This window comes from Dipodomys merriami, unplaced genomic scaffold, assembly GCF_024711535.1.
Source record: "Dipodomys merriami isolate MVZ:Mamm:240054 unplaced genomic scaffold, mDipMer1.0.p SCAF_574, whole genome shotgun sequence".
NCBI lineage: Eukaryota > Metazoa > Chordata > Mammalia > Rodentia > Heteromyidae > Dipodomys > Dipodomys merriami.
The window spans coordinates 522,480-535,197 of NW_027206151.1; the positions used below are offsets into that span (position 1 = coordinate 522,480).

The 12,718-nt window shown below is 46.4% G+C and overlaps 1 protein-coding gene across 1 annotated transcript; it reads left to right on the forward strand.

Annotated features, from left to right (window-relative positions):
• Positions 1-1,809: 1,809 nt before the first annotated feature.
• LOC138813020 (cytochrome P450 2E1-like) lies at positions 1,810-12,411 on the forward strand. The gene is made up of 9 exons (XM_070001300.1): positions 1,810-2,021; positions 2,731-2,890; positions 4,048-4,197; positions 4,539-4,699; positions 5,109-5,285; positions 6,065-6,206; positions 9,717-9,904; positions 10,373-10,514; positions 11,681-12,411. Exons 1-9 carry the CDS (start codon positions 1,845-1,847, stop codon positions 11,863-11,865), a joined length of 1,482 nt encoding a protein of 493 aa, XP_069857401.1. The 5' UTR covers positions 1,810-1,844; the 3' UTR covers positions 11,866-12,411.
• The last annotated feature ends 307 nt before the right edge of the window (positions 12,412-12,718 follow it).

Here is a 12,718-nt window from a genome sequence, read left to right on the forward strand (position 1 = left end):
TGAAGGAAATAATAGAAGAAGCAGAGAAATGTGGAGCTTCATTATACCCCTAGATAAGCAAAAACAACATATTTCAAAAACACAGTCTTCCGAATTTAACTCACTGACAGAAAAAATGCAATAAAGAACTTAATACTATATATATGAGAAGGAGAGAGGGAGAGATGAAGAGAGAGAGTCAGTACTAGTCTTGAGCACAGGGCTTTGTTCTCTTCCTTGACTCTTTTTACTCAAGGCTGGTGCTCTACCACTTGAGCCACATTTCCACTTTTTTTCTTGTCAATTGTAGATAGGAGTTTCACAGCTTTGTCCTATTGGACTGCTTCAAATCTCAATGCTGAGATCTCAGCCTCTTAAGTAGCTAGGATTACATTCCTGAGCACTTGTAATCCTAGCTACTCAGGAGGCTGAGATCTGAGGATCACAGTTCAAAGCCAGCCCAGGGAGGGAAGTCTGTGAGACTCTTATCTCCAATAAACCACTAGAAAACTGGAAGTGATGCTGTGGCTCAAGTGATAGAGTACTCCCCTTGAGATGAAGAGCTGAGGGACGGTGCCCAGGCCCAGAGTTACACCCATGACTTACAATTAAAAAAAAAAAGGACTGAAGGTTTTGGAAATGAGTTTTTTTCATTTTTTATCGTACTATCTGATATTTTTGTTTTCTTTTTTCCTTTGTTTTACCCCTTGTTGTCAGTGATTATGATTTTGTTACCCGTTTCTTGTAAATAACTTTATCTGATTTGGGGAAGGAAATGGTAATAACAAAGGGTAATAACCAAGGACAAAAGGTGAGCCAGGGCAACAGCGATACCCACAAGACATGATGTTGGAAATGACCTTTACAAATTCGGGAGAAGGCGATTTGGGGGAAGCGGGGGGGGGGGGGAGGGTAGGGGGGAAGTGGGAGAACACAAGGGGAGCTACAGGTTCAACAAGAAATGTCCTCATTACTTATGTAACTGCAACTCCTCTGTGTATCACATTTACAACGAAATTAAATTAAAAAAGAAAGAGTGATAATGGAGAAAGATTTCCACTTAATTCTCTACAACAAAATTATGCCCTGTACAAGTTATATCCCTGAATAAGGTCTCAGGTTAGAGCCTCAGTACTATATAGACCCCCCTCCACACACAAACGCACATATTAGCTAGAGATACATGTGTGTATTCAGCAAAAGGCACATACTATGTATATTGGTGTACCTTTTAAAACTAGAGACTAACTCTAAAAAATAGTCAACTGCCTTTCTTTGCTTTTTCTTCCCACTGAATCTTCTAGTTGATTTCCCAAAGTGGAAGAGGGCTCATAAGTTAATTTTCCCTTCTCCACAATTTCCAAGTGGTGATCCAAGTGTCCTGGGGCAGCTAAGACAATCCTGATTGGAAGGTAGAAGATGTTTGCACTACTTAACCTCTAGCCTGTCTGGACCGGTCACACATGCCTCATGTTACATTACATAACCCTACCCCATCAAACTCATGTAAACATGATCTGAACACCCTTGCTGTATCAAGGGGGAGGGCGGTCTCCCACCCCCAGGACTGGCCTATGGGCTGGTGAATGGTTGATGTGTTTACTGGCAATGTGACAAGGATCACATATTGGCAAACCCAGCCTCATCCTTGCCAAACCACAGATGCAACTTCCAATAGGCAACTACTCTAGGGATCACACTTTGAAATCTTGCCCAGCGGCAGCTAATAACCAGCCAATCCCTGGGGCCAAGGGAAAGAGCAAGTGTCATTGGTCGGTGGGACACCCTCCCCTCAACAATGCATTATAAAAGCTTTGCTTTCCCTGCAGGTCATCCCTACAAGTCAGCCCAGGACCCCAGATGCCATGGCTGCCCTTTGCATCACCGTGGCTCTGCTGGTGTGGATGGTCTCCCTCCTGGTCATATCCTTCTGGAGGCAGATACTCAGCAGCTGGAACCTGCCCCCGGGGCCCTTCCCACTGCCTATTGTTGGGAACTTTTTCAGTGTGGATTTGAAGGATGTTCCTAAGTCCTTAAACAAGGTAATATAAACATTGTTATTTTAGGGACAAGGTGTTGGGAATTATCTTATGTGAGGGTTTTAAATTGTTATCCAGTACTAGCCTAGTTCAGAATTAACTGAATTAATAGTAATATCCAAGAGTGATAACCAATGGTACACCTCAGGCATGCAGCATGCAGAATGGCTTTGCCACACAAGGACCATGTAGTGGGATGACTGTGAGGCTGATGTGGCTGGCATTGCCCCGGGCCAGCTGTGATGTAATGTCAGGTGCATCTTGGCTGGTGTCACACCATTAGATGCCAAAGCAAAGACAACAGGTAAGTGCTGGCCGGTGACGTTTCACCAGAACATCAGGCCCTGTGTCCTGGGCATGTTGTGTGAGTTGACTGAAGCCAAATGCCATCAAGCAGATCTGGCGCTTGACATTTGCTTTAGGGTGTTGGTAAGCACTGCAGAGAGGATACAGGCTATGGGGCCACAGACTGTAGGTCAGCGGGCAGCATCATGGGGTCTGTTGCCACAGGGAAGAGACATGTGGGGCCAATGTCCCAAGGTTTGGTGTCCAGGTAAAGAGAGGGTTTCCCTGCAAGTAATGCAGCCTCTTGTGGGGAGTGTCCCCACATCAGGCTAGACAAAGACAGCCTTTCCCCAGATCCCTCCACAGCCAAAGTCTTAATAACGCCTGGCAGTGTTGTTCCTGACCCACTCTGTGCTGATCCCCACAGCTGGCAGAGCGCTTCGGGCCTGTCTTCACTCTGCACCTGGGTTTTAACCGTATTGTGGTCCTGCATGGCTACAAGGCCGTGAAGGAGGGGCTGTTGAAATACAAGAATGAGTTCTCTGGCAGAGCGGACATCCCTGCCTTCAAGGAACATGAGAACAAAGGTGAGTCCACCTCCTAGGCAGCAAGTATGGTCAGGCCCACCAGGGACAGGGACGTGCCCCTCCCAAGTCCTACCCAAACAATCGTAGTGACAGCAATGACAGTATGAAATCAGAAAGACAAAACAGGGGTTAGGGGCCAGCTTAATTGGTGGAGTAGTAGCCAAAGAGCAAAAGCGTTAGCTACTAACTTTTGTCCTGGTCTCAGATATTTATAAAAAAGAAGGAAAGAAAAAAGAAGGCCAAAAGACCCTGACCATTTGGGGATGGGTTGTCCTTGTATGAAAGCTGCTGTGAATTTTTTGTTGAATAGGTGCTGTGAATTGCTTATCCCAGAATGCCCAGCGCCCAGCAAGTACCTTATAGACAGCAGGTACCCACATACACTTGTTGGAGAAGGGCCATGGATAAATGAAGAGGAGGGAGGAGGTAGAGAGGAAGGGACAGGGGCCTCTGGAGTACAGGAAGCACAAGGCGCCAGAGACTCTGCTTGGCAGGAACAGAGTGGGGCTGTGGCAGCCCTGGACTGCTGAAACTTGTTGCAAGGGACGCAAGTCGCTATTAACACTTTCAAGGACAAAAGAACATGGTTTTAGATCTGTTCATTCCAAATGTCTCCATGCTCCTGAGAGTCCAGCAGGCCACATTCTGGAGGAGGGAAAGGCAGGGTAGGACTGTGTCCTAGAAGGCTGCTGAGGGGGAAGTGCTCAGTCTTCCCAGCTTGAGGTGCCAACAGAGTCCGGAGGCCTTCAGAGCTTCGTGAATGAGATTGCTGGGAAGCCGCAGTGCCGCGAGTTGAGATGTTTCGAACTTGATGGTTAAAATCCATGGGAACAGAAGGCCACACAAGAATTTTGTTGATAGGCAGAAAGTGGCTAGCTCTCTTGATTTGGCTGTGGGGGTTTTATTTTATTTTGTTTAGCATGGAGAAGACTAGCGGTAAGTGTAAAACCAAAGAAAATAAACTGCCGCTAAGACGCAGACATCCAGGAAGGGTTGAACGTGCCAGAGAAACAAGGCCTGCCCCTTCCCTTCTTGGGGACTTGTTGCACAGTTTCACATCACAGCTGGTACTGAGCCTCTGATGAGGTCAGCCCAGTCCTCCTGTTTCTTTGAGACTTGTGCAACTGGAGTAAATTCTGCTGGCCCCTATTTTTCAGGAGTAATTTTCAACAATTCTCACACCTGGAGGGATGTCCGCCGGTTTTCCCTGAGCATCCTCCGAGACTATGGGATGGGGAAACAGGGCAATGAGGAGCGCATCCAGAGGGAGGCTCGCTTCCTGGTGGAGGAGCTCAGGAGGACCCAGGGTGAGTATTCCCAGGCAGACAGAGGGAGGAGGGTCCTGGACAGGCCCCGAGAAGGCTCTGAACACCTGGAAGTGGTAGGCAGCTACTCTCCTCCAGGAGAGAGTGATGATGCTTCTCAGCACTGCTCTCTTGATTCATTTCCAGTTCTTCTCTGTGATGGAGCAGGATGCACACCAAGTGTGCCTGCTGCGCTCTAGAGAGCACTGAACAGTGAGGACAGTGGAGAAGGCCCTGTTCTCACAGGGACTGGTGCGGACTCAGTGGAGGCTGAGGGGTTGGCCAGCCAGCCGTGGCTAGTGTCCTTCCCCAACATGGGCTCCAACATCTCACCTGTTTTCCAGGCCAGCCCTTTGACCCTACTTTTCTCATTGGTTGTGCACCCTGCAATGTCATCGCCGACATCCTCTTCAACAGGCGTTTCGATTATAATGACAGGACGGTTCATAGGCTCATGCGTTTGTTCAATGAGGACTTCTACTTGCTTAGCACTCCTTGGCTCCAGGTAGTTATTTGGTTCCTTTTCATTAATCTTTGGTTGTACAGTTACCATAGAAATAGAGGGTCAATTTAGGTCATATGGGATAGAAAGGTTTAGAAAAGCCCTCGAACAGGAGCAGGTCACAAAGTATTTGACTAGATAGTTCCAGGAGCCCTTTAAGAGATGTCTATGCGTCCATGAGCATCTTTGTCCTAACCCAACCATGCTTTTCATCCACAAGTCAGCACATTTTCATCACAGAGATATAATGCCTGGGAGAATAATTACTCGCACCACAAAGACATTGTTGCACAAAATATCCTAAATTGTATGGTTATCTCAGGCATGAATTGATGTTTGGGGTTTATGATCCCAGCACATAAAATGATGTGGCATCCAGAAAAATAATACAGTAACATATTCTTCCTTTTAGCTTTATAACAGTTCATCAGGCTACCTACGCTTCCTGCCTGGAAGCCACAGAAAACTGCTTAAGAATGTGTCTGAAATAAAACAGTACACACTTGAAAAAGCCAAGGAACATCTCCAGTCTCTGGATCTCAACTGCCCGCGTGATGTGACTGACTGCCTGCTGGTGGAAATGGAGAAGGTATCTGGCATAGAATAGAAGGTGGATGTGGTATATTTTTCAGACTGAGGCCATATCCCACTTGCTGGCATCTAGAGTGTTCACCCTGGTTGCTCTTGATGCTCTTTTATTGTTAAAGACACATTGGGCTCAGCAGGACCACTGAGCTCTTCTTTCCACTCTTGGGAGGATTGGAGAAGGGTGGATGGGCAGGTGGATCTCTCCTTCAGTTTCCCAGGCCGGATAGGGCTGTAGTGCTTTCAGAATCCTTCAGAACAGCTGGTGGCACTTATTCCTCAGCAGTGCTGGACTTGTCGAGGTTCTGGCCCTCCCCAGTTTCATGGTTTTGTAACCCCTTGGACTAGTCTGGCCCATTTGGTGAGGCCCCTAGTACCCTTTTATAACATGTCAGTGCATGCTAATTCCCCATGGATGGCTTCTGAGGCTGAGACTTCTTCTCCTCAGCTGAGCCCTCGCTGCCCAAGTCTGGAAGAAGACTCAGCAGCTCATGCAGCTGGAAGCCCAAAAGCTGAGGCTAGAGTTGCTCAGTTCCCCCAGGAGAGCCCTAGCTCTGTTGATGGAGATAGCTCTGTGGCCTTGTTGAGGAGCTTTGTCCTCATGTTAGCTTGTGTTCTAAGAGCCTCTGTTTGCCTATCTGTGAGGCAGAGATGATCAAATCCTGGTTGAACCAGGAGATCCTGTCATACCACTGGTTCTACTCTGCTGAAGGGCAATAGATATCACTTTCAGCACCTGGGGACAACATCTCACCCAGTACCTGTCTGTCTCCTACTCCACAGGAAAAACATAGCAAAGAGCCTGTGTACACACTGGAAAATGTATCCGCGACCTTGTCAGACCTGTTCTTTGCAGGGACAGAAACTACCAGTACCACTCTGAGATATGGGCTCCTGATTCTAATGAAATACCCCGAGATTGAAGGTATGCACATAACAAACAGAAGCCTGTGTGTCATGGTTGAGTCTCTGCATGACTAGTCTTAAGCCTTTAGGCCTCAGCTGTCAGCCTACAGCTGCTTGTTCCCTTTCTCAGGATCATGGAATGACTTCCTTTAAGGGGAGATGTCCCTGTGGTTCCTCTGAACACTGTTATCCCAAGCCCCACCAGAGCCTCTGGTTACAAAAAAGAGAAGCTCCTCACTGAAGTAGGGAGAGGACATCAGCCTGCATTCTGTCTGCCTTATAAACAACGTCTTTATGACAGTGACAACAGTGTGCAGCTGCCTCCGGTGGAGCCTGGGCTTAGGCAGAGCTGGGTTCAGGGACAAGGCTGGAGTTGTCTTGGGACAACTGAAGATGGAACCTAGAGAGAAGCAACCCAAAGCTTCCTCAGAGCCACATCATTCCACAGACTTCCCAGCCGCACATAGGCAGGTAGGCTCCATGTCTGGAGCAGGCCTGGTGCAGGCAAGGAGGCCTGGGCTTGGTGTGCAGAGGGTCATGCCCTGGCCCCGCCCCCAGCCAGGTAGAGGCAAGGTGAGGACAATTCAATGGAAACAGCTTGTTGGTGCTAACCTCCAAGTAACGAGAAGTGGGGTGAGGGCACCCGTAGATCCGGAGCCCTGTCACCGTTTTTCCTTGGTACACTCTGTCCAGAGCACTGCTCCAAGCACACTTGCTGCTGACTGGACCTGGACTAAGTTCTGGGCAAAGGGCAGTCCTTCAGTGCGCTGTGTTCTTCCAGCTCACCAGGTCTTGAGAGCCAGTGTGGAATGAAGCCATGGCCCCAGGCAGTGGGTGCATGAGAGGTCCAGGGTCAGGCCTGATCCCTGGTCTTTCAGCCAGAAACGTTTTTGTTTTTTGTCACACAGAAATGTGAAGGATGAAGGAGCCAGAAGTCCAGAGAGAGAGATTGTATGTATGGGCAGCATGTATAAGAAAAATGTTTATTTTTTGCAATAAGGGATTGAACCCAGGTCTTTGTGCATATTAAGCATGTGCTCTATCCCTGAGTCAAGATTCAGGCCCATAGAAAACCTTTTGACCAAGCCCTGTGCCGGTGGCTCATGCCTGTAATCCTAGCTATTCAGGAGGCTGAGATCTGAAGATCGTGGTTCAAAGGGAGCCTGGGCAGGAAAGACCGTGAGACTTCTATGTCCAATAAGCCACCAGAAAACCAGAAGTGGCGCTGCAGCTCAAGTGCTAGAGCACTTGCCTTGAGCTGAAGAGCTGAGGGACAGCGCCCAGGCCCAGAGTTCAACCCCACAACCTACCAAAATAAAATAAGAACTTTTGACCACTGTGCTATGAGAACTAAGTATAGATCACTGTACCATGAGCACCATGATCTAAGAAAGATTTAAAATGATTAATTTTGAAGCCAGGTACCAGTGGTTCATGCCTGTAATCCTAGCCATTCAGGAGGACAAGATCTGAAGATTGTGGTTCAAAGTTATCCTGTGTTTGAAACTCCATGAGACTCTTATCTCCAATTAACCACCAGAAAAAGGGAAGTGATGATGTGGCTGTCATGGTAGAGTGCTTGTCTGGAGCTGAAAAGCTCAGGGACAGTGCCCAGATGCAGAGTGTGAGCCTACCACCGACAGAAAAGTTATTAATTATGAGGAATTCCTAATAGAGACATAAAGTAAATATGACAACTCCCCAACGCTCATTGCCAAATTTAACATGTACATGTTCAGAGACAGCCAAAGCCCTACCAACTCCTGCCTGCCTGCCCAGAGATGGCACTGTTTCAGGTTTGCTACCTATTGTCCCTCAGAGCCTTTACTATTAACTCAATGCCCATTCACACCTTTGCTGTATACAGCTTAACACTCTACCTGGTTTCCATGCTATAAATGACATATTGAAGTTTGCTTTTTCATCTAATGTTTCCTAAAGTTTATTGGGTGATTTCAAACAGAGAAGGATTGAGAAATTTTCTTTTTTTTTTTTTCAAATTTTATTTTTTTGATCACGCTGTACAGAGGGGTTACAATAACATGGGCAGGATAATGCGTACATATCTTATCAAGCATTGCATCCTCCTCCTTTGTTTACCCTTCACATCCCTTCCCAGCTTCCCCCACCCCACCCCCACCCCCAACCCCACCCCCTCCCCCCGATTGAGAAATTTTCTAATGGCTGTATTACCTCTGGTAGAGAGGGACTTTCAGATTCCAAGTAGTCTGTGGCCAGGTATTATGGGACACATCTGTAATTCAAGCTACTTTGTAGGTGTGGGCCAGCCTTGCAAAAGGGAGTGGTGAGACTCATTGTCAAAACAAAATAAAAATCTAGGCACTGGTGGTTCATGCCTGTAATACTAGCTACTCAGGAGACTAAGATCTTAGAATGGTTATTCAAATATGGCAGAAATGTCGATGAGACGATCTCTTGAGCATCAACCACAGAGACAGTGTCCAGGCCCTGAGTTTAATCCTCAGACCAGTGTGCACATACACTCACACACGCTTACACACACACACACACACACACACACACACACACACACACACACACAGAGGCTAGAGCATAATTTGAGTGGCAAAATGTTTGTGTACCATTCTCAAGCTCAACCACACAGCACATCCAAAGAAAGGGGAGTATGCATGTCCAGTTCCATTGTTACCCCTTAATTGTTTTTTGTATTGGTCATGGGTCTTGAACTATGGGCTTGTTTCCTGTCCTATAGTTCTTCAGCTCAAAGCGAGCACTCTACTGCTTGAGCCACAGCACCACTTCCAGTTTTCTAGTGGTTTATTGGAGATAAGAGGCTCACAGCCTTTCCTTCCCAGGCTGGCTTTGAACCGTGATTCTCAGATCCCAGCATCCTGAGTAGCTAGAATTACAGGCGTGAGCCACCGGTGCCGTCTTCCCTCCATATAATTTTGAAGCACAGAGCAAATCAGCCATGGGCAATAATGACAAGTATTTCTCTGCAAGAAAAAACTTCAAAGACCTTCTTATTGTTCTTTATTCCTGAAAATAACTGGATAAACCATCATTAGGTAAGATAATAGATTACAAGCTTTCTATTGACTGAACATCAATCTCACATCCAGGAATGTGAGGCCTTAGGTCTTGTTGACATTTATAGGGGAATTATCCAGATTTTGAATTACCTGGGTACCAAATTTAAGATGAAACATAAATGTGACACATGGTGAGAGGGTGATTGGATAGATGTGTGCATGGATGAGAGGTGCATGGATAGAGGGACAGGCATGTAACCGAGGGGTGGGCAGGTGAGTAGGAGGGTGGCATGAAGATGAACGGGCAGGTGATAAGTAGATGAGTGGGTAGCTGGAAATCGGATTAGATACACGGGAGGATGTGGGTGGGAAATCAACTTATTCATCTATTCTCACATTTTTATTAGCACCAATTAATCGTACCAAGGGGTTTCCTTTAGACATGTCCATATGGGCATACAATTTACTTTGATCAGGATCAGCTCTTTAAATGGATCTCATTCATATCTTGGCAGAGAAACTTCATGAAGAAATCGACAGGGTTATTGGGCCAAGTCGCGCCCCTGCCGTCAAAGACAGGCTGGAGATGCCCTACATGGATGCTGTGGTGCATGAGATTCAAAGATTCATCAATCTTATACCCTCCAATTTTCCCCATGTGGTGACGCGGGACATCATGTTCCGAGGATACCGGATTCCCAAGGTCAGAGACAAGATGAAATGCCTCCTGTGAGCCTTGTCCTGATGACTGGCTCACCCTTGGCCTGCTGGGGTCCAGACAGGAATTCCAGGGCTTCTGTCGTGAGGGTGACTGGATGGTGGTCCAGGTCAGCACTCCCACGCTGTGGAGTGCCACTGCCAGGGACGTTCTCGCGGGCATACTAGGAGAGTACATTCCTAAAGGAGGCCTGGAAATCCTAGCACATTCTAACCCCAGGAGCCAAAATCACCAGCCAAGACCGGGTTTTTGTCCTGTGAAGAGTTTCAGGTTGTTATCTCATTTAGGATTGACCCCTGGTTGTTTTCTGTCTAGTCCTTAACTAAACAACTTTCCTAACTAGATATTTAATATCCTGCACAATAAAAATCAGATAATCTTTATTCATTGGGACTTCCAGGTGAAAGACCATATTTTCTAAAGCTGACTGACCAATGTGTCTACGTTTTCTAGGGCACAATTGTAATTCCAACTCTGGATTCACTTTTGTATGACAGCCAAGAATTTCCAGAACCAGATAAATTTAAGCCAGAGCACTTTTTGAATGAAAATGGGAAGTTCAAGTACAGCGACTATTTTAAGCCATTTTCTGCAGGTAAGCAGGGTCCCAGAGTAGTGCTTTCCAGGGTCACATCCTCCACTCCTCATTTCCACTCCTTGTCTGTCTTGCCATCACCCCAACATGGACCACACCCAGTCCTGCCATGCCCCGGTTTGTATGTAGAACATGATCTGAGCATGTTCCTCCCTGTTCAGAGAAGTTAGATTACATGTTTTATCAATTCAATGTCTTGGATGGAATGTGTTTTTACATTCATTGTTAAACTGTGTCTACTTTACTGGACATAGTAAGAATATATCAAAACCATATTTCTTGCCGGGCGCTGGTGGCTCATGCCTGTAATCCTAGCTACTCAGGAGGATGCTGAGATCTGAGGATCACGGTTCAGAGCCAGCCCGGGTAGAAAAGTCCATGAGACTCTTACCTCCAATTACCCATGAGAGAACTGGAAGTAGTGCTGTGGCTCAAGTGGTAGAGCCTTCACCTTGAGCTGAAGAGCTCAGGGATAATACCCAAGCCCAGTAAGCCCAGAGTTCAAGCCCCAGGACCAATAAAAAAAAAAACAAACCCAAAACCTATTTCCTAATTCCTCATCATTTTAAACAAGGCTTACTAACCAAAACAAAACAAAAGCCCTGCAGCCTTTGATTCCGTAGTCTCTCTCTCCTTAGGAAGTAGCAAGGCCTTCTCTGATATGACTGGGTGCCTTGTTCCCTTGCCAGTGCCTCACCACAGTTCTGGTGAAGGAAGCTGCTAGGACCAACTTGAATCTATCCTGTTTGAACGGGCTTCTAACCTCAATCACTGCCTTTCCTGGGGAATCAGGGGGAGCGTTAGATGTTTCCTTCTCCACAGGTTGGAAACAATTTCCCTAACCTAATGCTGTTTTTTAAAATTTGATTTAACAACTCTTTATTGTAACTTTTTGTTTTTATTTATCAATACTTTATTCTGACACTAGTTATTGCAGCTGAGTTCTGCATGATTGTTGTAGTATACAATCAGATCCTTGAATAAGTTACTAATATTCTTGTGTTTTGTCAATATGTTTTGTGCTTCTCATCGTCTGGGAGGGTGTCTTCTGCTTTAGGCTGTAGTTGCCTATAGCCCCTCCTGCTCTCCCTTTGAGGCCCTACTATTAATAGTGTTAATAACCTCTGGAGGCTCCCTTCTTGTCTCATCAGTATTGTTACTTCTAGGAAAACGAGTGTGTGTCGGAGAAGGCCTGGCCCGCATGGAATTGTTTCTGCTCCTGTCTGCTATCCTGCAGCATTTTAATCTGAAGTCTCTGGTGGACCCCACGGCCATTGACCTTACCCCGATTGCAGTTGGTTTAGGCAGGGTCCCTCCACACTACAAACTATGTGTCATTCCTCGGTTATGACTGTGAACAAATGTACCGCAGAGACCACCATCTGGGCGACAGCCTACAGAGCCCCTCAGTGTCAGGAAGATGGGCAGTGCAAGTGGATGAATTAGATCAAAGGAAAAGCTTTCCAAAGTCGGTCTCCATGCAGTGATGCCAAGTCTAAGGTAGATGTTGTGAAGCTAAACTGTGCATCTGCTCCAGGCTGTGTTGAAATCTGGTAGTTAAATCTGGTAGCTATGAATCTGTCACTGTCACTGTAAGCTCAGTTTTTCTGAAAAAGTCAGTCTTCTATCTCATTCACTAGTTAGTTCCTAGAAACAATTAACAAAAGAAAATGGGATTCTCTAGGTTGGCAAAGGGAGAAGTAATATGGTTTTGGTAGGATTTGGTAGTCCTGTCAAAAGCAAGTCACCTTGCTTTAGAATGAGGAAGCAATTCCTTGGGCTTCAGTGTTAACGATATTCTCTCCTACATTCTAAGGTGAAATATGCATAACAATTCAGTACAATCACTCCCTATTATATCTTAAATATTAAAGTGTGACTTTGTATTTGGGAAAAAGAGGTCTAGTATGTAGTCTCTCTCATGAAAAAAGGTAAAAATGAAGAATGAAGAATAATGGATGAAATGCTAATGTGAAACGTGAGAGGGGTTGGTTCCTGACCCTGTAGGCCGGCACACACAGCCAGCTTTGCTGTGGATAACACTGCCTCAGCATCCCCCTTTCCCGAGGGATATGAGCGACCCCTCTCCAGTGCACACACTTCCCACCACATTGAGCTGGCAGTGCAGCATCTCCCAGCCTGTCTCTGTCTCTGGTCCTCCTCCCTCTCCCTCAGAAGACTGCCTTATGAATGGGCCACCCAGA

Bases quoted from the DNA above. Each gene is read 5' to 3' on its own strand.
- LOC138813020 (XM_070001300.1), top strand. From the start codon at position 1,845: ATGGCTGCCCTTTGCATCACCGTGGCTCTGCTGGTGTGGATGGTCTCC. The intron at 4,198-4,538 runs GTGAGTATTCCC...CCTGTTTTCCAG, and splicing joins GGAGCTCAGGAGGACCCAGG to GCCAGCCCTTTGACCCTACT. The intron at 9,905-10,372 runs GTCAGAGACAAG...TACGTTTTCTAG, and splicing joins GAGGATACCGGATTCCCAAG to GGCACAATTGTAATTCCAAC.